This window comes from Ascidiella aspersa, chromosome 9 (assembly GCF_963924565.1).
Source record: "Ascidiella aspersa chromosome 9, kaAscAspe10.2, whole genome shotgun sequence".
Classification (NCBI taxonomy): Eukaryota; Metazoa; Chordata; class Ascidiacea; order Phlebobranchia; family Ascidiidae; genus Ascidiella; species Ascidiella aspersa.
The window spans coordinates 11,687,444-11,708,821 of NC_139455.1; the positions used below are offsets into that span (position 1 = coordinate 11,687,444).

The 21,378-nt window shown below is 35.8% G+C and overlaps 1 protein-coding gene across 1 annotated transcript; it reads right to left on the reverse strand.

Annotated features, from left to right (window-relative positions):
• Positions 1-3,284: 3,284 nt before the first annotated feature.
• Positions 3,285-20,304, reverse strand: LOC146133008 (uncharacterized). Its single transcript, XM_083397627.1, has 12 exons — positions 20,243-20,304; positions 18,842-18,948; positions 18,276-18,419; positions 18,139-18,210; positions 17,964-18,078; positions 16,889-17,049; positions 16,247-16,393; positions 15,308-15,372; positions 11,131-11,205; positions 5,547-5,699; positions 4,579-4,707; positions 3,285-3,413 (listed from the first exon to the last, which is right to left on the reverse strand). Exons 1-12 carry the CDS (start codon positions 20,302-20,304, stop codon positions 3,285-3,287), a joined length of 1,359 nt encoding a protein of 452 aa, XP_083253753.1.
• Between the last annotated feature and the right edge of the window lie 1,074 nt (positions 20,305-21,378).

The following is a 21,378-nucleotide window of genomic DNA, read 5'->3' on the forward strand; positions in this document are numbered from 1 at the left end:
ATAAGATCGAGATAAGAACAACACCAACGTCAGAATAAAACACAATTCGGAATAAGGCCAAAATGGGACTAATACATAATGGTATTACTACCGTCTAAATCGGAATAAGTTCTAAATCCGTCGAAACAAGACCTAAAAGGTCAGAATCAGGCCTAAACAACACTTTAAATAACCCCAAACCACACTCCTAACATTATTACATTAATAACTCCCCTAATAATTTCAACACTAACCCATTTTCTAACCCCACCCATTGCCCACTAATAACCCCAAACAGGACCAAAAATGCGGTGCCAAAACTGCGGCGCCGGTCAGACTAGGGCGTCCAAACGTGGTCACCAAAACGATCGATGCCAGACCGATGGCCTTCGAACGCCCATACCCTCTACCCACAGCTTCGGGCGTTATATTGACCATTTAGGCCTTCTTCCGGTGAATTTTAGGACTTATTCAGCTGAATTTAGACCTTATTCCGATCAATTTAGGATTAATTCTGATGAATTTAGATCTTATTCCGATAAATTTAGGCCTTATTCCGACAGATTTAGGTCTTATTCAGACGATTTTAATCTTATGCTTTACTGGATATTACTGCGTATTTGGCTGTATTATGTCGTTGGTCTTTAGTATGGTTATATAGATTTTTCTGCTTTAGGTATTGTGGCTTTTTAGGTCTCTTTGTGTGTGTTCTCGATTAAACTTCACGTTACGACCTCTAAATCCTATTTTACAACGCAAAACCTGCAGATGCAAAAACGTTGAAAGTGATCCACTGGTCCTACATCTCCCCTCAACTATCGTATTTGCAATCTTAACTTTTGGGTCAAAGCGCCCCACAACTTTGATAAACGCCAATGTATCAACCAATGTACTATTTTTTTCTGTTATGCTTCACGTCCCCCTCTAAATCTAAATTAAACTTTTCATTTTAAAACAAACATAGTCGACATTTTTTCGCACGTCTTGTGGCCTTCTTTAAATTCGACTTAAAATGCACATTTTCGCAAAACTCCAAATGTAATATAACAAGTTCGTTAGCTTTCTGACGTCATATTGCGTGTATTTCGGATCCATTTTTGACCCGGCTCGCCATAACATTTTAGGTTTCTTATGCGGCCCGCACCTAAAAATAATTGCCCACCCCTGGACTAGAGCGAAATATGGTTGCAACGATGCCCTGAAGCAATTTCAAAAGCCTGCAACTGAATGTTTGTGGTGCGGGTCAAAAACCAAAGCCCACCGCGGGCCACATATTTTGGTTCCGCGGGCCGCATTTGGAAGAGTAACGTGGGCTACTTAACCAGTGAACTTATTAAACTACGATCATATTTGGAAATGCAGAGTTTAAACTACACTTAATTAAACTTAATAAAACTACACTTAATTTTCACCCGATCAGTGAAGTGCACTTTGAGGTCATAAACAATGCACTAATTTGACATAAGAAATCTGCATAACAAGATGAAGTTTAATAATACTTGACCCACCCGAACCCAAACGATAACCAGCACCCTAACTCAAATATTGTGCGTTAAATTAATAATTGCATAAACGCCTTAGGTCCCAATACATCAATGTGTGACATCTTCTGCCCCCAGAGTTTGGGCTTTTTCCCCAGCGTTCTAATAATTATTAAATGTTAGCGTTTGAGTTCAGTTAGGTCGAGTATAATTAATTCTATCTCACATTTTCTTATCTTTTTTGAACATTTTCAGCGAATAATTTCAATTTATCTATGCCGGAAGTTTACCTATAAAAGGTCCAATAGTGCATTGCCAGGACCTCAAAGTCTAAAAGTCAGACTTTTCTGCCCTTGGATGCCCTAATTGTCGTAGACCTTTTTGCTTAGAAATGCACCAATTTCTAACAGATCGGATGGAATTTTGGGTATCGCTTCTCAACATTCCTAAATACCGAAATCTCAGTGAAAAAGCGATTTTCATCCTTGTTCGCATTCCCACGACATACCTTTGCGAGCAAAGATTTTCTGCTCTTGTTCAAATTAAAACCAAAAAAGAAACTTTATCAAGGATGTTTATTTGCTTATGATAGGAGCACTCGAAACAAGGCTACTGCCTCGGTTCGCACAACTGACTGAAAAAATTCAACATCAGCAACGCTTGCATTAAAGGACTGACAACATTTTGTGTTTGTATAAAGATATGCTACGGATTTCCTATACTTGCAGCCCTGCTAATCCTTATTCCGATTAGGATTACTACAGATCCGGTGTATTGCGTGGACTGGGGTGTATAAGTTTTAAGTTAACGTAAAAAGGGTGTACCATTCCGAAAAATGTTGACAAGGACTGTTCTAAACCTTTGTTTCGGCGATTAATAAGGGTATTGTTTTCCATACGTATATAGTTGGAGTAGGCAAAGCCTATAGTTTGGCCGCATGTATGAGTCCGCCCCTGGTAAAGTAAAGCTAACAAAAAACGTATGCCTATTCCTATACAGACGTGCATTGGTAACGTTGATAAAGTAGCCTTTCATTTTCAGTAAAAATACAATACAACTATTGCAAAGAGGTTGTACATTTGCGCCAACAGAAAGCAATAGATTAATTAGATAATTTTATAGAAATTTCATTTTGTAGAGCAAGAGTCGCAAATAGTGGGTCGCGACGCAAGTTTGGGTCGCCATGTCGTACACTTTGGGTCGCGAACAACAAAATTATGTACAGCAACGTAATTTTGTTAAAATATATGGTTTGCACAACATACACAGAAATGTTCTACATTAGACTTTTAGCGCTAGCTTTGTCTTACCATATTTTGTTAACATTTTTTGTAACGTCACATACTTGTGCTTAGTACAATGTTGCGCTGCCTTGGGCGGTCAAGAACTATTTTTTGCCAACTTCAACTACAGTGATTTTGCTAACTTTTTTGACAGAAATTTTTAAAAAAGTATGTTTTTATCGATTCGGTAAACTATTTTTTGGCTTTTTCTCTGGACAAAACGCCATGAAGACGGAGCACTCTATAAAAATAAAAGTTATGCAAACTTGGAGTGGGGTGCAAAACAATTTGGGGGAGATGGAATCGTATACCTCATACCCTGATTTCGCTCGTGCTAAAATATACGGCTATGCTAAATGTGATTTACCGGTACCATACGTTATGGGAACTGACATCCAAACATGAATTAAATATTTTTTTCGCAAAAGGGTAGCAGAGCCACACTGTTCGCTCTGTTATTTTCTTTTTGTTTATTTAACGGTGGCGGAAAGTAACATTGAAGCAGGTCAATCTTTTTCCTGTATATTTCCCGTTAATTTTATTACCGGTCGTAATAATATTTTTTTTGTTCGCATTTAAAAAAAATGTTTTGTTTGCTAGCTTTCTTGAGTTGTTGAGAAGTGACGGCGGTTCTGTTGTTTGTCTCTGCGCTGCTGTATGCCGAAAATACCTGAAATGTAGCATTATGGCAATATAAAGAAGTGTTTTTGCATTCTACACATTTCAGTTTATTGGATTTTGTTCATACATTTGATTTTGTAATATAAAAATGTAACAACAAGCACAAAGGTGTTAAACTTAAATTATTTATTGATTTTGACCCTTCCGTGTATGGACAATATAAAAATGTGAATGAGCATATCTTTTCTGGATATTTAAACATGAAAATTGTTTGCACCAAAATTTAAGTATTTGTAGTCCGCTTTAAGACAACATTGCCAGGCAAAACGTCGTGCGTGGTATGCTTACCCTCAAAGTGAAAGTGTTGTCGAATAAATCTAGATTAATGAACTTAGCTATATGATTACAACTTTAAAATAATAGCATATAGCATCGCAAGTATGACCGATGCCCTGTAACAATATTTGTCAACTTAAGCTGCATAACTGACAAAGTTATACCATTTTAAAAAATATTTTTTTGAACATTTTCTACGTATTCGTGCCGATGAGACTCACACTGTTGCTAACATAAACGGGTTAATGCATTCTACTCTTTAGCGCATTTGTAATATGGAAACTGGTTAATGCAATCTACTGTAGTGCATTTGTAATATCGTCGCACCCTTATAAAGAAAAAAGTTTGGTGATCCCTGATGTATATAGTAACAGCACTCCAAGTTAACATTACCAACATTATCGCACAGTTAAGTTTATAACACATCACGTCAATTTTTTTTATATAGTTTCTGTACAGCCAATTTTTTGAGTAAACCAGCTCTCAGCTTCCTTTTAAGGTTTAAACTAAAAGTTTTCCGAATTAAACGTAAAAATTTTTCGCTTCGCTTGAATTCTGGCACCATCTCCGTGAATGTATGTTGAACCGGTTTTATTTGAATTCATGCACAAGTTTGACCGGCCAAAGAAGGATTCACAAGGTGGCTTGTTATACTAAACTTTGCGTTATGGCAAATTTGGTTACGTAATAGAAATGTCGACTTTTAGTAAAGTCCCTTTCCTGAAGGTAGATAGTTGAAATGCATTTTGTCGCCAAATGAATAGAAAAAAGCAAATCTACAGTTATTCACGTTTAGGTCGTGAAGTTACTTTGGCAAAACGCTTTAGAAATAATCGATTGGAATGTTTCATTAAAAAAAATGTTAAAAATATTCCAACCCTTTGAAAATGTTTGTACAACTCTGGTGATGGAATCGGACGTGAATCAAGCTCCTTGTAATGTCGCATGTTGTTTTCTATCTTCTTTTTTGCTACATCATCGCTAAATTTCCCTTTTGCGTGTTGTACCTGCTCAAAACATCAAAAACTATTTCAACAGGCCAACTTGACAAAAAATATTTAAGTACATCTTGCTTTAGGTTTTTTTTTTTTTGTGTGTGTGTATGTGTATATGTGCGCGTGTGCGCATGTGAGCGTATGTGTGTGCGTGCGTGCGTGCGTGCGTGCGTGCGTGCGTGCGTGCGTGCGTGTGTGTGTGTGTGTGTGTGTGCGTGTGTGACGGCACTGGAAACCTCTGCGAATTTTTAGCAAAATTTATTTATCAACGCCGGGAGTTTACCTAGAGGTCCAAATTATTGCATTATCCAAGACTTCAATGTCTAAAAGTCAGACTTTTCTGCCCTTGGATGCCCTAATTGTCGTAGACCTTTTTGCTTGGAAATGCACCAATTTCTAACGGATCGGGTGAAGGTTTTAAGTTGATTCGTAATGAAATTTATCTTTTTACTTTATCTCTACTTACAAAATCTTAACAACGACACAGTGCCGGGGTTTCGAGGCAATTAAGTCTTGGGCGTTTTACAATAGGTTATAAAAACCCAAATAAAAAAATAGCTCAAGTGGATATAAAAGAGCCAGGGACGAGTCCAGGATTTCTGTTTGGTCGTAGAAATTTTTTAGAGATGATGTCACAAAGTTGCGTCATAGAGTGAAGTCCCAAAACAATTAATCGTTACAATAACTGTACTTCTCGGGTGGACTAGTGTTGAAAGATGCAATAAAATTGCCATTCTTGAATACATTAGTTCGTACGGCACAACTTACACATAGCGTACATGGCATGTTTGGGATGAAAATATTTCAAAAAAAAAAAAATGTTGCATGTTTCTGTACAAGTAAGTTAATACCCTCTTTCTGAGTCTTGGTAAATCATCAACTTGCACACTTCTATATCTTATTGGCATTGTAATAACGACGTTGTACATTTTGTTTCTTTGACTTAGCCAACCTGGTTTGTGTTCATGTACCTCATCTTTTAGACGACCAGACACTTTAGATTTCTGCAAACAATTACAGCCGTGTAGTAGAATAAAAATTCATATACAATGTGACATATTGGGTCCGTTACTCTACAGAACGTATGAAGAACTACATTAGTATGTAGCGTCATAAGTAATAATTAGTAGATAATTTGGAATTTATCGTATTGCATATTTTTACCTCGTTTGTTTTCACATAAAACCTGTCTTTTATCGCTATAACGTAACCGTAACCGTTGCTAACCAAAACATTCCCAGCAAGCCGTTATGTGATGAGACACATTTCCGCTGCCCTAAAAAAGGTTTTTCGTGCTATGACACGTAAACTGTTTCCGTCATGCGAAGTGTAAATATATTTATGTGTTGGCGTTTCGATATACCAGTTGGTCGCCAGATAATACACAAAAAGGTTGTGTTGCTCGCCAGCTTCTGGCTGGCTTGCTAAACACCAGCCTACAAACACTGTGTGGATTTATAATCAGACTACAACAATACCTTGAAGTAATAGTGAGGTTGATTGGTCGAGGCAAATAAGTTTAATGAGACTTGCAATTAAACCCGCCTGCTTCAAATTGTTGCCATCGAGTGAGGATCGAAGAACTCAAATTTCACGCATATCTACAAGAAAAGTCGTCGAACGAAGCTCAAAGAAAAGATGTGCCTTAATCTGTACGACCCACCTACAAACGACCGCCTGAAATCTATTGTTTTTGGAACCTGCAAGAAGCTAGCTGTTGGAAGAATTGATCTTGTCGAAAGATACGTCGAAATACGCTCCATATCGCCAGCAAAGCATTTGCTTGGAATACGGAATACTAAATATAAACAAGCATTGCCGATGAACGACATCACCGCTCGGAATTATGGAAACTGCAATTGCACATGGATGTCACAGTAACTGATTCTGCCTAGTTCATCAGGTGAAAAGCTATTATACTTTTGAACATATTTAAAAACAAATAAGTAAAATTATCGACTGAAAGGTCTGTAAGTTTCTTTTATGTGACTTTTTGTTAAACCATTATGTATCGCATTTCGCAAATGATGTATAGTCTATATGTATGAAGTCTAAGCTTAAACGTCGATCGCACGATCTTTTGATAAATGTTAAAAGAGCGTAATTTTTGTGCTTGGAGCTCAATAGTTTGAAATCAATGCGTTAAACATGTGTATCACGCTTAATTTTGTTGCGCACGAAATAATTTTGTGTTAAATTTCCGAATTCTTTTAAACATTTGGTACGTTTTAGGTTTTTTGTCTGTTTTTCTCTCATCACGCAGCCGCGTTTACACACGAGTTTAAATACCTCGTATCAAAATGCATAAAGATTTATCCACACGCGAAACATTAGCTTTCAAATCACAACTTTAGGAACACCCCATTTCCTGCCTTTTGTTGAAAGCAATAGTGAATAAGCAACAACTTCAAAGCGTATTTTCTTGTGATGCGTCGTTATTTTAAAACTTACATTGAACGAATTGTGCAAACTAAAAAAATATACAAATTTATAAGGTGATGTTGCTCAATGTTAAAAATCAATAGGATTTAATTCCGAATAAATAACTGCCCCTCCTTTCTTTTGTCTTCACTGTTTCACGTTTTTCACCATGTATGACGATAGGACGGGAGCTAGACAAAAGTCAACAACAAAACGCCTGTCGTTCGTTGACTTATAGACAGAAGAAAACATCTTGTTGTTGAACGTGTTGCTAAAAGCTACAACTCGTGTGACTCATTGCCTTGTTCATGTTCATTTCGCTCGAATCGTATTAAGTACTTTCTAACAAAAGTCAATTGTGTTAAAAAAAATAGCAACCTTTCGGGTATATTGCGAAAATCAGCCGTCGTGTTATATTCACGGACGGCAACAAATTTTGTGTGCGAGTATTTGTAGCGTCATAAGTAATAATTAGTAGATAATTTGGAATTTATCGTATTGCATATTTTTACCTCGTTTGTTTTCACATAAAACCTGTCTTTTATCGCTATAACGTAACCTTTGCTAACCAAAGCATTCCCAGCAATACGCGCCGTTATGCGATGAGACACATTTCCGCTGCCCTAAAAAAGGTTTTTCGTGCTATGACACGTAACCTGTTTCCGTCATGCGAAGTGTAAATATATTTATGTGTTGGCGTTTCGATATACCAGTTGGTCGCCAATTAATACACAAAAATGTTGTGTTGCTCGCCAGCTTCTGGCTGGCTTGCTAAACACCAGCCTACAAACACTGTGTGGATTTATAATCAGACTACAACAATACCTTGAAGTAATAGTGAGGTTGATTGGTCGAGGCAAATTAGTTTAATGAGACTTGTAATTAAGCCCCACCTGCTTCAAGTACATATATCATTCAAAGAAAAAGTGTTGGATGCGAATGACAATGCCTAAACAAGAGTAAGAAGTAAAGTTTTTGCTAATATATAAAACAAATAAGTGCAAAAAAAAATTACGTTTGTCACCTAAGTAAGCATTAACTTAAAAAAAATTTAAATTAATAAAAAAACTTTAAGATAACATATTCAACTGGTCTGACGACCAAAAGCTATCAACAAGCAAATAACTTTATAATGAACATCATGTTGGAACAAAAAAGAACAAAAGTTATAATGCGTACATAATGTATATAATAATTTCATTTTTAGGATTAGAGTTGCTGTCCTTGGGCAGAAGCGAAGCATCAAAAAACTTATTTTTACAAAAGCAGACGTAGATTGACAATGTTAAAATAAGCTGTCAGAATCTAGTGAAATATCAGATCTCTTCATGTCAAAATTTGAAAATGTCATTGTTTGGAGTATTTCTTGAATGTTGCCTGTAATGCCGCATTTAGGTTATACCGCTTTTATGGTCTTGTTGTCACTTCCCATCATTTCTATAAGCCACTCGTATTGGTCTTTGCAAGCTTTAATTTTTACTTGTGAAAGTAATTTTTAAGACCCTTGAAACTTTACGCAAATGCCACAACTTCAGGTAAAATATTTGCATCATTCAAGGCAGCAGCTTGTCCATTCTGCTATGACCGGCTTGGTAGGGTATCCAATAGCAGCAAAGATCATTGAAATTGAATAATCAACAACTTTAAAGTTTGGTTTAATTTTCTTGGAAGGATATTTTATAAAAGGGAGTTACCAGAAAAGTTTAAAATTAGCCCAAAATGTCATATTTTAAGTAGGTATGATAGACGTTTCTCGACTAATTCAAAACTAAAAAAAATCAAAATTCGGCCAGTACTTTGGAATGTTTTTACGATGAAAAAGTTTGATCGTGTTTTTTTTAATTTTGTCAATATTATTGGACCCACTTTTAGTTCTCTCAGTTAATAACATCTGCCATATGTAACGCAAATGTCAAACACGTATACTTAGAATAAGTATTTCAAATGTAGTCTAAAAATATTTAATTAAAAGATAGATAGCCTATACATACTAAATATGACAAAACTTTAAAATGCAAAAAAAAATAAAATACCATTACAAAAATAATCAAAACCTAAAAATCGGTTGCTGTGAGTGTTAGACGACGAATTGCATTATAATTTTGACTAGCATTTTTTATACGTGCTTCACCAGGTCAAGTCAACAGGGTAAAAGCAATTAAAATGCATGAAGTAGAGGCACAAGCGCAAAAAGACACAGACAAACAATGTTTACAGCCTAACAATTGTGCAGACACTTGCTTGCTAACTGTTAAACCAGTGACCAACGCAAAGCCATGTGTAGCGACGCAAAACGTATAGAGGTACGAGTGTCTGGCAGCACGCAACGAAACATAGGCTATATCACGATTGGGGTAAGTCCGATAATATCAGATTAGGGCCCATACCCGATATCAAGTGATTGTATGGGTAGCCTACTCGTCCGATACTCGGGGATATCGGTGGCTATCTGATATATTACAACCATGTTCTGCAACTCCATGTAGAATTTTCTACTTAAAAGCTAATTTTTGAGAAAATGTTGCACTGAAAATCAAAGAAAAATAGGTTTTCAATGCAAGAGCAAATTCTTGTACCGCGGAAGTCAACACCATTATTGCACAAAAATTTATTTAGGTATAAAATAGCATCGTTGTACTTTTTGCCAAAACATGGGGTATTGGTATCGGAATTAAATACCGAGAATTAGACATTCTTAATCACGTTTTGGTCCAGCAATTCATTGCATTAAATTTTTTTTAGGGGTAATCCTATGTTAGGTCTGTTACGTAGTTTTTTAGCACCAAAATTCGAGGTTTATATTACGGGATTGTTTGTTAAACTGGCCATTAATTCGTTTTCTGATTTTTTGGCCAAATTAACAAAACGATTTCCGCAAACTAGTGCAAAAAAGCAGACACAACGATGAAAAAACAATTGGGACACTGTTTTGCGGAAAATAACGATATGAATTTTCTCACACTTCAACAGTGACCAGGGCACCAGGCCATCAAAGTAACAAAAAGTTTGGTGAACCTGCAACTGCATACCGGGCCAACGTGGTGTATATCAGTGCTCAGCAACCGGTGTGCCGCGAGACCATGCCGGGTGTGCACAGAAGTGTGTGAGTTACTTGAGTTTTTAAGGGTATTTTTAATATTCAGTTTAATTAACCCGAAAAATTAATATCTCTTTAAGCCAGGTATTTTGAATTTATACAAATCCACGTGTAATTTTATGAACTTTCCATAATATTTAAAAATAATTAAACCTTCTATAGCCGTAAATCAAATATAAAAACATGTAACAATGGTTTTCAAACTTGCCACCAAAGTGGAAAGGGAGATTAACCATACGCTCGAAACACATAAAATATCATTGTCAATATATTATTGGCATTTCGTGATTGTATAATTATATTCTTGGTCCCTGTTTCGAAAAATAAATTAGGCTAAAAATTAAACAGCACCAATGCCAGGTTTTATTTTTCCAATCCTATTAGAAGCCCTCTGTTCTCTAATCAGCTTTTGCAAGGGGGTACAATTTACGGGACTTTAACTGGCTGCCAAAAATTTTCTGAAGTCTGCAAAACCGCAAATCAGAAGATAAAGGAATGCAATACGTAAATATTTTTTGTTTAACAAGAAGTTGTTCAATTATCAGTTTTAATTAGCATCTAAAATAAAAAATATTGTTAAAATAAAAAATAACTCTTTTTTTTCACTATTTTTTATCGACTAGTTAAAACTTTGCACCTTACTCCTTGCTTCCAGAACTCTTACTTAAAAGCACGCTGCAATAACGTCCAATGAGATATTCCAGGTAACACGTATTTTAAATGCGTAAATTAACTACAGATATTATACCTTGAGCTGCCTTAAGTCAAATTTTCTTGGGTTTAATTATAAAGATTATTTCTAATAAGGTAAATAGCGATTTTAATGGGTGTTTCAAAAAGTAGATAACAACAGCGTTGGTTTTTGTTAGATATAAGTTTTGGTTAAAAATTGCCTATTTTTAGTGGTTACGTCTTACCTTGTCTTGTTCCGTTCTTTTAGCACTTTGATCAAGTTTCAACGGTTCTTTTTGTAGAAGATCATTATTGATTATCTGTCCAAATAAAAAAAAAAAAAGTTAATAAAAGGTATTAGCAAATAAGCAGAAACAGTAGCACATGTGTTCAAGTTGTCCGACAACATTGCATTGGTTGTCTTCGGCTCAGCCTACTCTACTTAGGTTGAGTTTTTGCTGTAACCAACATATAGGTTGAATTTTGGCTGTATCCGGTTACTTTATAACAGGTTGGTCGTTTATAACTTGTCCTTTACCCGTTTAACCACACAATTTTTCGAAATTGTCTGGCTAACGTTTCTAAGTTTTCCTCCAAACTTTAAAACGTCAAAGGAACTTAATGACATTGGAAGTAAAGTATCACGAAATGATAGAACAACACAAGGTTAATAACCGTGAAAAAAGTCAATGTGAAACGGCATTACGGCAAAATAATTTTTTTTGGGTGGTGTTTGCTGCCAAACGACAAGGAAGAACGTCCGAAGGAATGTTACTGCAATTAGTGTTTTTTTTTTATTCTTTCCGAATGAGGGCGCTATATACTGTTTACTTTGGGTCGCGAAAAAATCAATGCGAAATGGCGTTACGGCACTACAATTCAGGGATCTGCAAATTAGTGGGTCGTGACCCACATGCGGGCGCTATAATGTTTACGTTGAATTGGGAAAATACTAAAATGTATCCCATGTAAAGCGACGTATCAGCACTAGCATTATCTTACAATATTTTCGTCAATGTTAAATCCAACGTCACGTACTTAAGCCCAGTAAAATTTTGCGCTGACTTTGGGCGTTAAAGGATGAGGCCTGGTCCAACTGAGAATTAATTCTTGCCAACTTAACTACCTAGGCTAAAACAAACGACCTCGATACGACATAAATTTGCAGACGACGTGCCGAGGTTTTTGGCGAATGATTTTTGCCCTAATATGCTGAAACCTGCAAATTTTATAAATTCAAGGGGTAGTATGCAAGTGGGCACTTACAAATAAAATGCCTATTATATATCCTACTTATCGTTCCCTGGTTCTGAAATAAAAAAAAAAGATGTGGACAGATCTCGCCTTCCCTGTGAGTTTACACAAAGGTAAGGTGTAGTTTACCACTGTTACCTTTTGTCTTCTCCCTCAACAAACATCAGCCAAAGCGCAGCAACTCGTGCTTTACAAGTACGTCCAAAGCATCTCTTACCCATCAACACATTATAAAAAAGCATCAAAATACCGGTACTAAAATTTAAATTAAATTTTAAATTGCTATATACATATATATATATATGTTATTTTTTTATTTTTTTATTTTTATATATATGTTAAGGTTCCAGTACTACGTTAAATATTAGCCTACGATATGGCCTGCCAGTACCTTTAGTATGATTTTGTGTTTTTTTCTGTTGAGGTTTTTGTGAACTTTAATATTCGTTTCGGACGAAGATGTTTGTCGCCCAAGAACAAGAACTGGAGCGTTTGAAGGTTGGACCACATGTGTTGAACTTGGTAGTTCAGAACGATTTAAACATGGACCAGCTGAGATGTGCAAATTTCCGTTGAACATAAGAGAGAAAGAGAACATTTACTGAATAATTTACAGGCAATTAAATGGAGTACGTCAAAAAAATTCTGGTGAATATTGTTTTATTGCACAGCCTTTTGACCACCACAAACAAAAAGTTGCCGTGTTTTGAATTTTGGGTTTTGTAGCAATAATTTAATATTTTTGATTAATTTTTTTGATCAGCGTCAGCATTATTTTTAGTCATAGCCGGATTTTTAACACAACCCGCTGACCAAAACATTTTCTTTCTGCGTACCATGATAATATGAAGGACTCGGGACTCGAGTAATACTACGTAAAACTACCCGAGTCCCAAGTTCGACGTGCGCATGCGTAGTACCAAATTTCGAACCTCATATGGCCGAAAACCGTAAATCGTTAAGATGGAGAAGCATGTGGTAGTGATGAATTATATTACACTCCTATGAGTGTATTGCTGAATATCCAGGGTTAAACACAGTCTGTAAACAGTTGAAGCCGGACTTGGCGAAATAGGCACATTTGGTCGGACTCGAACTCGGGTTCAAATTCTTATTTTTAGCCACAAAGGGATTTTTGAAGCACAACCCCGCGAACCAAAATACTTTATTTCCGTGTTCCAGGTTGGCCCAAGGTTGACACTTGACAGCATTGTGGGCCAAATTTCTTGTGTATTGTTTGCGAACAACAAACTAGGGCTGCGGCCTCGCGAACCGGATCTCTGGTTGTTTTATATTGACTCACAATCAAACAGTATAGGATACAAGAGTGCAAGGTTTTTAAAGACGACGCAACAAAATTGAGTTAAAAAAGTAACGTCTGAAAACATATAAGTTTAATAAACCTGCTCTTATCGTCCAACTCGTGCACTGATATGAAAATGAAAAAAGTGTAAGGGAGACGGCGAGAGCGTTCACACGAAGAGCGAAAATTAGCGTGGATATTTGGCGAAACTTTTAATTTACAACAGTGTTTCTTAAAGCGTGGCGTGCAACCCACCGTGGGGGCCTGGACAGTTAGAACATTACGATAAAATACGCTTGTTCACAATCAATACGTCGTCATCGAGTTGGTGGTACACGGTACATCTCATAAAACTTTACTAATATGCAACACTGTTACACCTCAAGTATCCACGTTCACCTCAGCCTAACGTTATGTTCACCAGCGTACACAATAAAGGCTCTACGCATACTGGTTTTAGAGTGAGCTATGCTTGCCAACTGTTGTTTATTTGCTAAATAAGGTTGAAAAGTTAAGCGCGACTTTGCCTTGCTAAGTGACGAATTGTTAGAACTTGTGTTTAGCGAAACTAAGATAAATATGTACATACGACAAACTGAATAATACTAATTAATTAAAGTAATTGGTGAGATTTAGTTAACATTTTGTGCTCAGGCCCAGACGACATAATAATAATCGATGCCCCCCGAAAGATTTATCAATTTAGTGATGCCCAGAATTTTTCTATTTCTGGACCAATCGGGAAAAAATATACAGGATAGCCCAGCCCTAGAAAGTTTAACAAATTAAACGAATATACTGCAGCGTATCCTTATTTTATAACGTAACGTACGCGACATGCTACACGAGTTACGCGACTCGCTCATTCTGTTGTGCTTGTGTCGAGCGGTCATTCGCTTGGTCATTCAAAAATACAAGCGGACATGTACGAACATGCAACTTTTCCATTCGATGTTGAAAGGCATTTCAGCAATAAATCAAAGGGACTTATTGCATTACTATAACAATTGCCTAAAATTCCCTAAAACTCTTAGTTTATAACTAAAACACTTGAACATGGCAAAAAAACTCAACTGAGTTGTTAACATTTTGTTTTTACCTGCCGTGTGTAATAGGCATGCACCCTTTTGCTTTTTATGCCAACAATACTAACGAATGATTCAATGGAAGCTGGTCGTCTACTCTAGAAAACCAATTGAGGGCTAAATATCCCAACCATGTCACATCAAACTTGCAATACTTTAAATGTTGAAAACTAAAAAAAGTCGCCAAATTGTTTGCTAATCAAACTATATTATTGAATCGGAGTGTTGAATCAAGTTACGAAATTTATTTGCTTGCAGCAAAAAATGGAAAAAGCTCATCCGAATGGGGAGCAGCTTATATAAACCAGTAATATCTGTTTTTGTCCAAAAAAAATATACAGAAAAATGACAAAGACGTACAAGCAATGCAACTTAGCAACAGCACAGTCATCAGAAGAATTGACGAGAAGTGCAATATTTTAAACAAAAACTTTATCGTTATAAATCGATGAATGTAGGCTACAATACGAGATATATTGACAAATATTTTTTTAAGAGAAAATGTTTTTTCGTCTGTCAGTTGAAATAACTATACGTGGATTTGATATATATATATATATATTAAACTCCAAGCATGTTAGTGGTCCACAGAGAAAATTTAGTTGCAAAGTTTTGCGCCCGAAACTACCCGTTCCAGTACTATTACAACTTTACAAGCACAAAACGCTGAGTTGTAAATTGATGATACAACGCATGACGTCATTTTTTTATCGTAACAGTTTTACTCTATGTAAAATAAAGTTAAGAAATTCACTATTTGTAATGCTTCTATTCAATTACGGCAACATCAGAGTCTGTGCCACTGGCATTGACCACATGCAAGAAGGTGCAGTAACTTATGCTTTCTGCGCATACATTTAATAGCTTGAGGCCATAACAATTTTGATTACTAATTACTTAACGGTACGTAAATCCTTTCGTGCACTCAAATGAAATGTCTTGAGACTCGATTTATGCGTTTTAGATCGTGTCGAAAAGGCAAATGTAATATTTTTATTAACCTATTTTAAGACATCCTAGGATAATAGCTATTATGACATAATTTTTAGACATCACGCCTAACAACTATTTATGCTTCTTAAGTCATTTTTAAACGACTTACAACACTGTAATAGGCTATTAAATATAAAATGCTTTTCGAAACCTGAAATTGGTCACATATTAGTCATGTACGCAAACCAGCAAAAAAGTCCAAAACGGCTTCTTTATACAAAAGGCAATTATAGTTGGCTCAGGGAAGTGTTATGACAATATCACTGAAACGCCACTGATTCATGGTAGTTTAAGAAATTTTGTAGTTATCCAACTTCCACTCTATTCCTGCTGTTCACACACAGTCCCGTAATTAAAAAAAAATGTTGTGCATAATGCCTGAATGTAGCCTAGTTATGACACATATCAAACTACGAAGGACTTCTTGTCAAACAATATGTGTAACGCCAAACTGGGGATTCTACAGTACATAACAGCAACGGAATTTATTTCTCATGTTTAATAGCAAAATACCACACATCCATGTCTCCTTAACACCAACACTATTAAGTCATCGAATAACAAGCAATACTAACTACTTGATCTTATATCGCCAAAATCATTATGATGAAACACACAAAAGAATAATTAATGGCGCAACGGGAGAATGAAATGTTCAGAAAATTGATCTAACAAATTACGAATTTGTTCTTCGTAAATAATATTCTACATAAAAATAAAACATACCTGACGAAATTGCAGTTGCTTTTGTTCTTCGAACTTTCTTCCTCTGTCTATCGCGACCCCTTGGCTTTTTAGGTGTTGGCGAAGTAACAGATTTTAAAACAGACATTTGTAGAGGTTGTGCGTATGGACTTTCTTTGTCACCTTTATCTATCAAGAAATATTTCCTATTACATTTTTATCTGTACTACGCAATTTTAAGACATGACGAGTTGGGCACAAAAATTGCACATTGCTCGATGTATTGGCTTTCACTAAAATGATTTTTGCAGAGATGATGGGAGAGCCTCTAACTCCAGAGTTGTAAGGTGAAAAAGTTTGCGCTAATACGCTAACTTAGTTTTGCTAATACGCTAACTTATGTGTACAAATTACAATACAGTAGAAAGCGAAAGTATAAAATAAAAGATTTGCACAAAGCACGAAAATTGTGTACAGTTACATTGTTAAAGTTGGCAAAAAATAAAAAAAATTATGGGCATGGTATGGTCCTCAATCCCTGTGTACAACTTAGAACTCCATGAACTGTTCCAGATTGCTTTGATCAAACATAGCTCAAGTCAGTCGTAAAAAGGAGCAAATATACAGCAAAAGAGGCCCATACAAACATCTAAAAACTAACAAAACGAGTAGCTCTTTTAGTACTTTTGAAGTTTTGTCGCAGCCGCAGTTTTTTCAGTTGCTGCTCTATTTGTTTTTCTGTGAGGCCAATAAGTCTTGCACCATCTGCATAATGTCCGACAACGTGGGCTCCTTTGTTTGCGTTGTACGATTTTACAACTTTTTTGTATTTCTTAGCGTAATAACTGCAACAAAAACATAATAATCTCAGTATTATTGAAATAAATTTTGTTATTAATAATTAACTTTTGTGTACATTTTTTGCATTTTATACTGTGATATTTATCATTAAACGACATGCAGGGGTGTTGTAAAATTCTACTAAAAAGGTTTTACAATTCTGAAGTAAAAATAAACATCAGGGTTAGCCTACACACCATGAATACCGCTGTTCGTCAGACACTTCCAAAAGTATATGGAACGAGTGGCAATAAATAATAAGTTAAATGGGAGAAAAATTTGCGTTTATTTGGCTTAATTTGGAAAAAAACTTTCAAAGTAAAAGTGAATAGGTGACGCATAAGACAGATAAAATATATTTGCATATTGCTCGAAATAACATGTATATATAGTTTAACTTAACAAAAAAGTGCACTTTATGGAGTTTATGAGATCACACGGCGTAACATGCATAGTTTTCTTAAGATTTCATTTAAACGGACGAAAAGGTATTAAAAAAACAAGAAGTTCGCACAAATCGCGAAAATTTTTAATTTTTTACATACTAACCAGGATCCGCCCCTACAACTCACTCAACCACATTACGACCTCTATACACTACTTAATTGTATTGCTTGAATTTATACTAGTATATATGTCCTGTTTTTTATCCCTTACTTAAATATTGAATGCTCATTTTACGAATCCCACACCTAATGGACCGATTTATTGCGATCTACGGGTCGACTACTCTGATTTATAAAAAATGAGCAGTGGTTCTAACAGGGTCAGGTTTTTATTATTGTTATTTAAAATTTAAATTTTGGTGTTTTTAAAAAAATAAGGGGCTCGCCATTATTTTTAAAAGCAAAATAGAAGACCCTGTACAAACGTTTGAAAACCAATCTTATTTACTAAACAAATACTGTAAACTTCATACCCAACGATTTCGTGTGCTTCTTTTAATGCCGATTTTTTCATAAATTCGGTAAGAGCGTCAAATAGTAGGACATCTCTTTCATGCGTTTTGTTGCTTGAAGGGTCATGTCTAGAAGCTATCAAAAAGATATAGTCGGAAACAATGAGTTATTAAAACAACTTAAATTAAAACCAACCGAAAGCTTCCAAAAACATTTCAGTGTTCGTCATTAGATCCAAAAACTCATCAAAGTCGATTTCTCCGTTTCCTAAATTAAAAGTCCAACAATTTGGCTACATTTATTTTCTCTTTTAAAAATGCATAAAGCGTTACCGTCTTTGTCGAGGCGCGTCATTACGTCATGGATTTCGGATTCATCTATTTCTATTCCAACTGATTCTAAAGTTTCTTTCAGCTCTAATGCATCGATAGTTCCTCCTCCGTTATTGTCAAACAAATCGAAAGCTTCTTTGAATGCTATTCAGAAACAGTTAATGTTTATAATTTAAAGAAAACCGAAAAAACATCACGTAATGTTGAATTCAACCCATAAACGCCTCTTACAGAGAGTGTGTAATGAAAGCATTTGTTTTCGGGGGTATACATTTTATACTTTCGCATTACATTTTTGGATGACGTGCGTGGACAAGTTTGTTTAGATGGGAAAGGGCTCACATGGCGACACATATTTTAAAGGCAACCGGGTCAAGAAGGGAACATTTTAGGTCTGCTTTTCAGTGCAGCAGGTATATTTTGAGAGGAAAAGCAAATTTCCAAATTCAGGTACTATATAAATTATGTTTATACCAAAGAAATAACTTATTATAGTTGGCGGTATTATAAGTTTTTCCTTTGCGAATTAACATAACTATGTTATTTATTATAATACACAAAATTACCGATAACTTGTTGATCCGTCAACGTTTCATTAGCAGGCATGTGTTTTTCCTGGTCAATCTTAATTTTCGTTTCACTTTTTATTCGTGAAACGGCATTCTGACGATTTCTTAAAAGAAGATACAAATTTAGTCCTGATGTCCTTAGAAAGGGGACAAACTACAACCCGCGGGCCAGATCCAGCCGCCAGTTTAATTCATCTGTCCCGCGGCTTATATTATTGGTGCTCTTAAAATAGGTCATTATTACGAATAAGAAAAAAAATTTAATACGGAAAAAGGAAAAGTAAACAGAAATGTTTATCGGGTGCAAATTCAAGCTAAATTTTGTTGAAATTTTTAATCAACCGGAGATTTTATAAAGCTCATTTTCGTTTTCATTGTTTATTGGTATTCGGGAAAAATAAGTTGAAAACAAAATTTTAAATCCGGCACGCCATATTTAATTATTACAGTAATCCAGCCCGCGATCGGTCCTTTATAAAAGCAGTTTGGTGGCCCCTACGGCATAGTATTATTCAAAGGCGGCATGAACCTGTGAAACTCTGGTTAAACTGATGACGAATGAGATTTGCAATAAAGTATTGCAACAAATTTTATCCCAAAACAAAATGCCTGCATATTTTAATTACACAGTATATAGAAAAAAATGTATTCGTATATATATTTTTTCAGTTACGAGATTACTTAAAAAATATAGGTTGAATGTCACCAGCCTTTCTTCTTATTCGTTTCTCAATAAGTAAAATTATGGAGTTGCAATGTTCAATGCATGTTTTACGGTGTTGTTAAATGCAGTAAGGTCTCCTGAATTTAATTTTCTTTCAATAAACGGACATGCAGCGGGTGTTGCATTGACTGCTCTTGTCCGCATAGGGTCGAGTCGTCTGAACATCTCCATCTATGCGAGGAGACTCTGCACCTAACAGAGGAAGATTGTTTTTCTTCTGGCCTCATCTCCGCTGATTAAAGCGTCTTGCTCCTGTGAATCGACTGCACTAATAAACTTTTACGCTCTTTTAATCCGCTGATGCGCGATGGCCTTTGGTCAAATAAAGGGTGCCTTTCATCTTTGGCTCGTCAAATCCTTTCTCGTGTAGCTGTCAAAATCTTTATTTTGTGTGGTAATACACAAAGTGTGTGTATATATCGTTTTGTCCCACGGTGCTGCGGCTGATCGTTTGTGTCATATTGTAAAGGCAGACCGTTATTTTGCCTTCGCTTGCCACAGAAATCCATACAAAAGCGTCGGTTGCTTAACATGGCTTATGTCATATTGAATAGTTTTCTCTGGAGTGATATTGGCCGAAAGCTTTTTGGATCTGAGGTTAGAAGTCTGTTGTTCTCTCTTAAAATATGCCAACCATTAGCCTTTAACTAGCTTTGAACGTTGTTGCTTCAAACAGAGCTTGTTGGAATTTGTCCTTGGTGTACATTCCGCCTTTCCCGGGGTAAACCTGGTACATACTTGTGTGTCAGCACTGGAGTGGAGAGGCTTCAAGTTAACTAACAAATGAATCAAGATCCTTAAAACTTGCCCAGTTTGGTGATTTGAAGTTTAATCTTTGCCGGAATGACACGAGGTATTTGGAGGGACAACGGCTTTCACCTTCAGGCATACTGGCCGATGTTGTGTGCGAGGTAAGGGTTCTAATATAGACTTCACATACCCCTTAAATTAGCAGAGATCATTGGCTTTGTTAATTCAATTCGCTTAATAATTATTTTGCCTGACAAGGGTCGCGACGTGAAGGCTTCTGTATTGACCCACGAGTCACCAATTAGGTTATACCTTAAAAGCAAGCATTTCTGCACCCTTTTTTCTGCCGCGGCCTGAAGAAAGCTTTTGGGTATTATTGGCATACAACAAACGCACTAATATAAATCGTAGTTAAGTTTCTAAGAATTATTAAATATTCCACGATAAGATGAGTTAGTAGTAACATAACGCCTGTATCCGACTGTAAATGACGTTTCGGGTTAAAAACCAGCTTCCTAGTCATCCAGTTTTGTATATGATAAAGTTAGGTGGAAAAGAGAAACATCAGTGTGTACAGTGCTTCGTGTGTTTTTGTTAACACCTACTGCAGTAAAACCGAAAGAGACACTTGGAAAATAGATCACCCTAGTTTTAGTTGCATTCGTACATGAGATGGCTAGAAAGAGCTAGAAATTATCGATTGTACTTTTTTATGAAAATAAACTTCACTTGATAAAGACATTTTTTGGAACTTTTTGTTTCAAATATGCGATCGTTTTGTCATAAACTGTTTGGACCCTTAGTTAGCGATTGACCTCTTAAGGACAATTTGGCAAATAAATAATTACTTTTAAAATAAACTTTTTACGAGGTTGATTTTATTATAGACCGGAATTCATCTAAAAGTTGTAAGAGAGCCATAACGTAATTTTTTAGAAAGTATTGTAAACAACAAACCTAATGGGTTAAGCACACCTGGTTTAAGCCAATCAAATACAATAAAATTCTTACTTTTTGTCGATTTCTTGTGTTTTCTGGTTGGGGTGAACAGAGTGTCTTC

Bases quoted from the DNA above. Each gene is read 5' to 3' on its own strand.
- LOC146133008 (XM_083397627.1), bottom strand. From the start codon at position 20,304: ATGTACCAGGTTTACCCCGGGAAAGGCGGAATGTACACCAAGGACAAA. The intron at 16,394-16,888 runs GTACTAAAAGAG...ATTTCTTGATAG, and splicing joins GCTGCGACAAAACTTCAAAA to ATAAAGGTGACAAAGAAAGT. The intron at 3,414-4,578 runs GTTGGAATATTT...GCTACATTTCAG, and splicing joins TGTACAAACATTTTCAAAGG to GTATTTTCGGCATACAGCAG.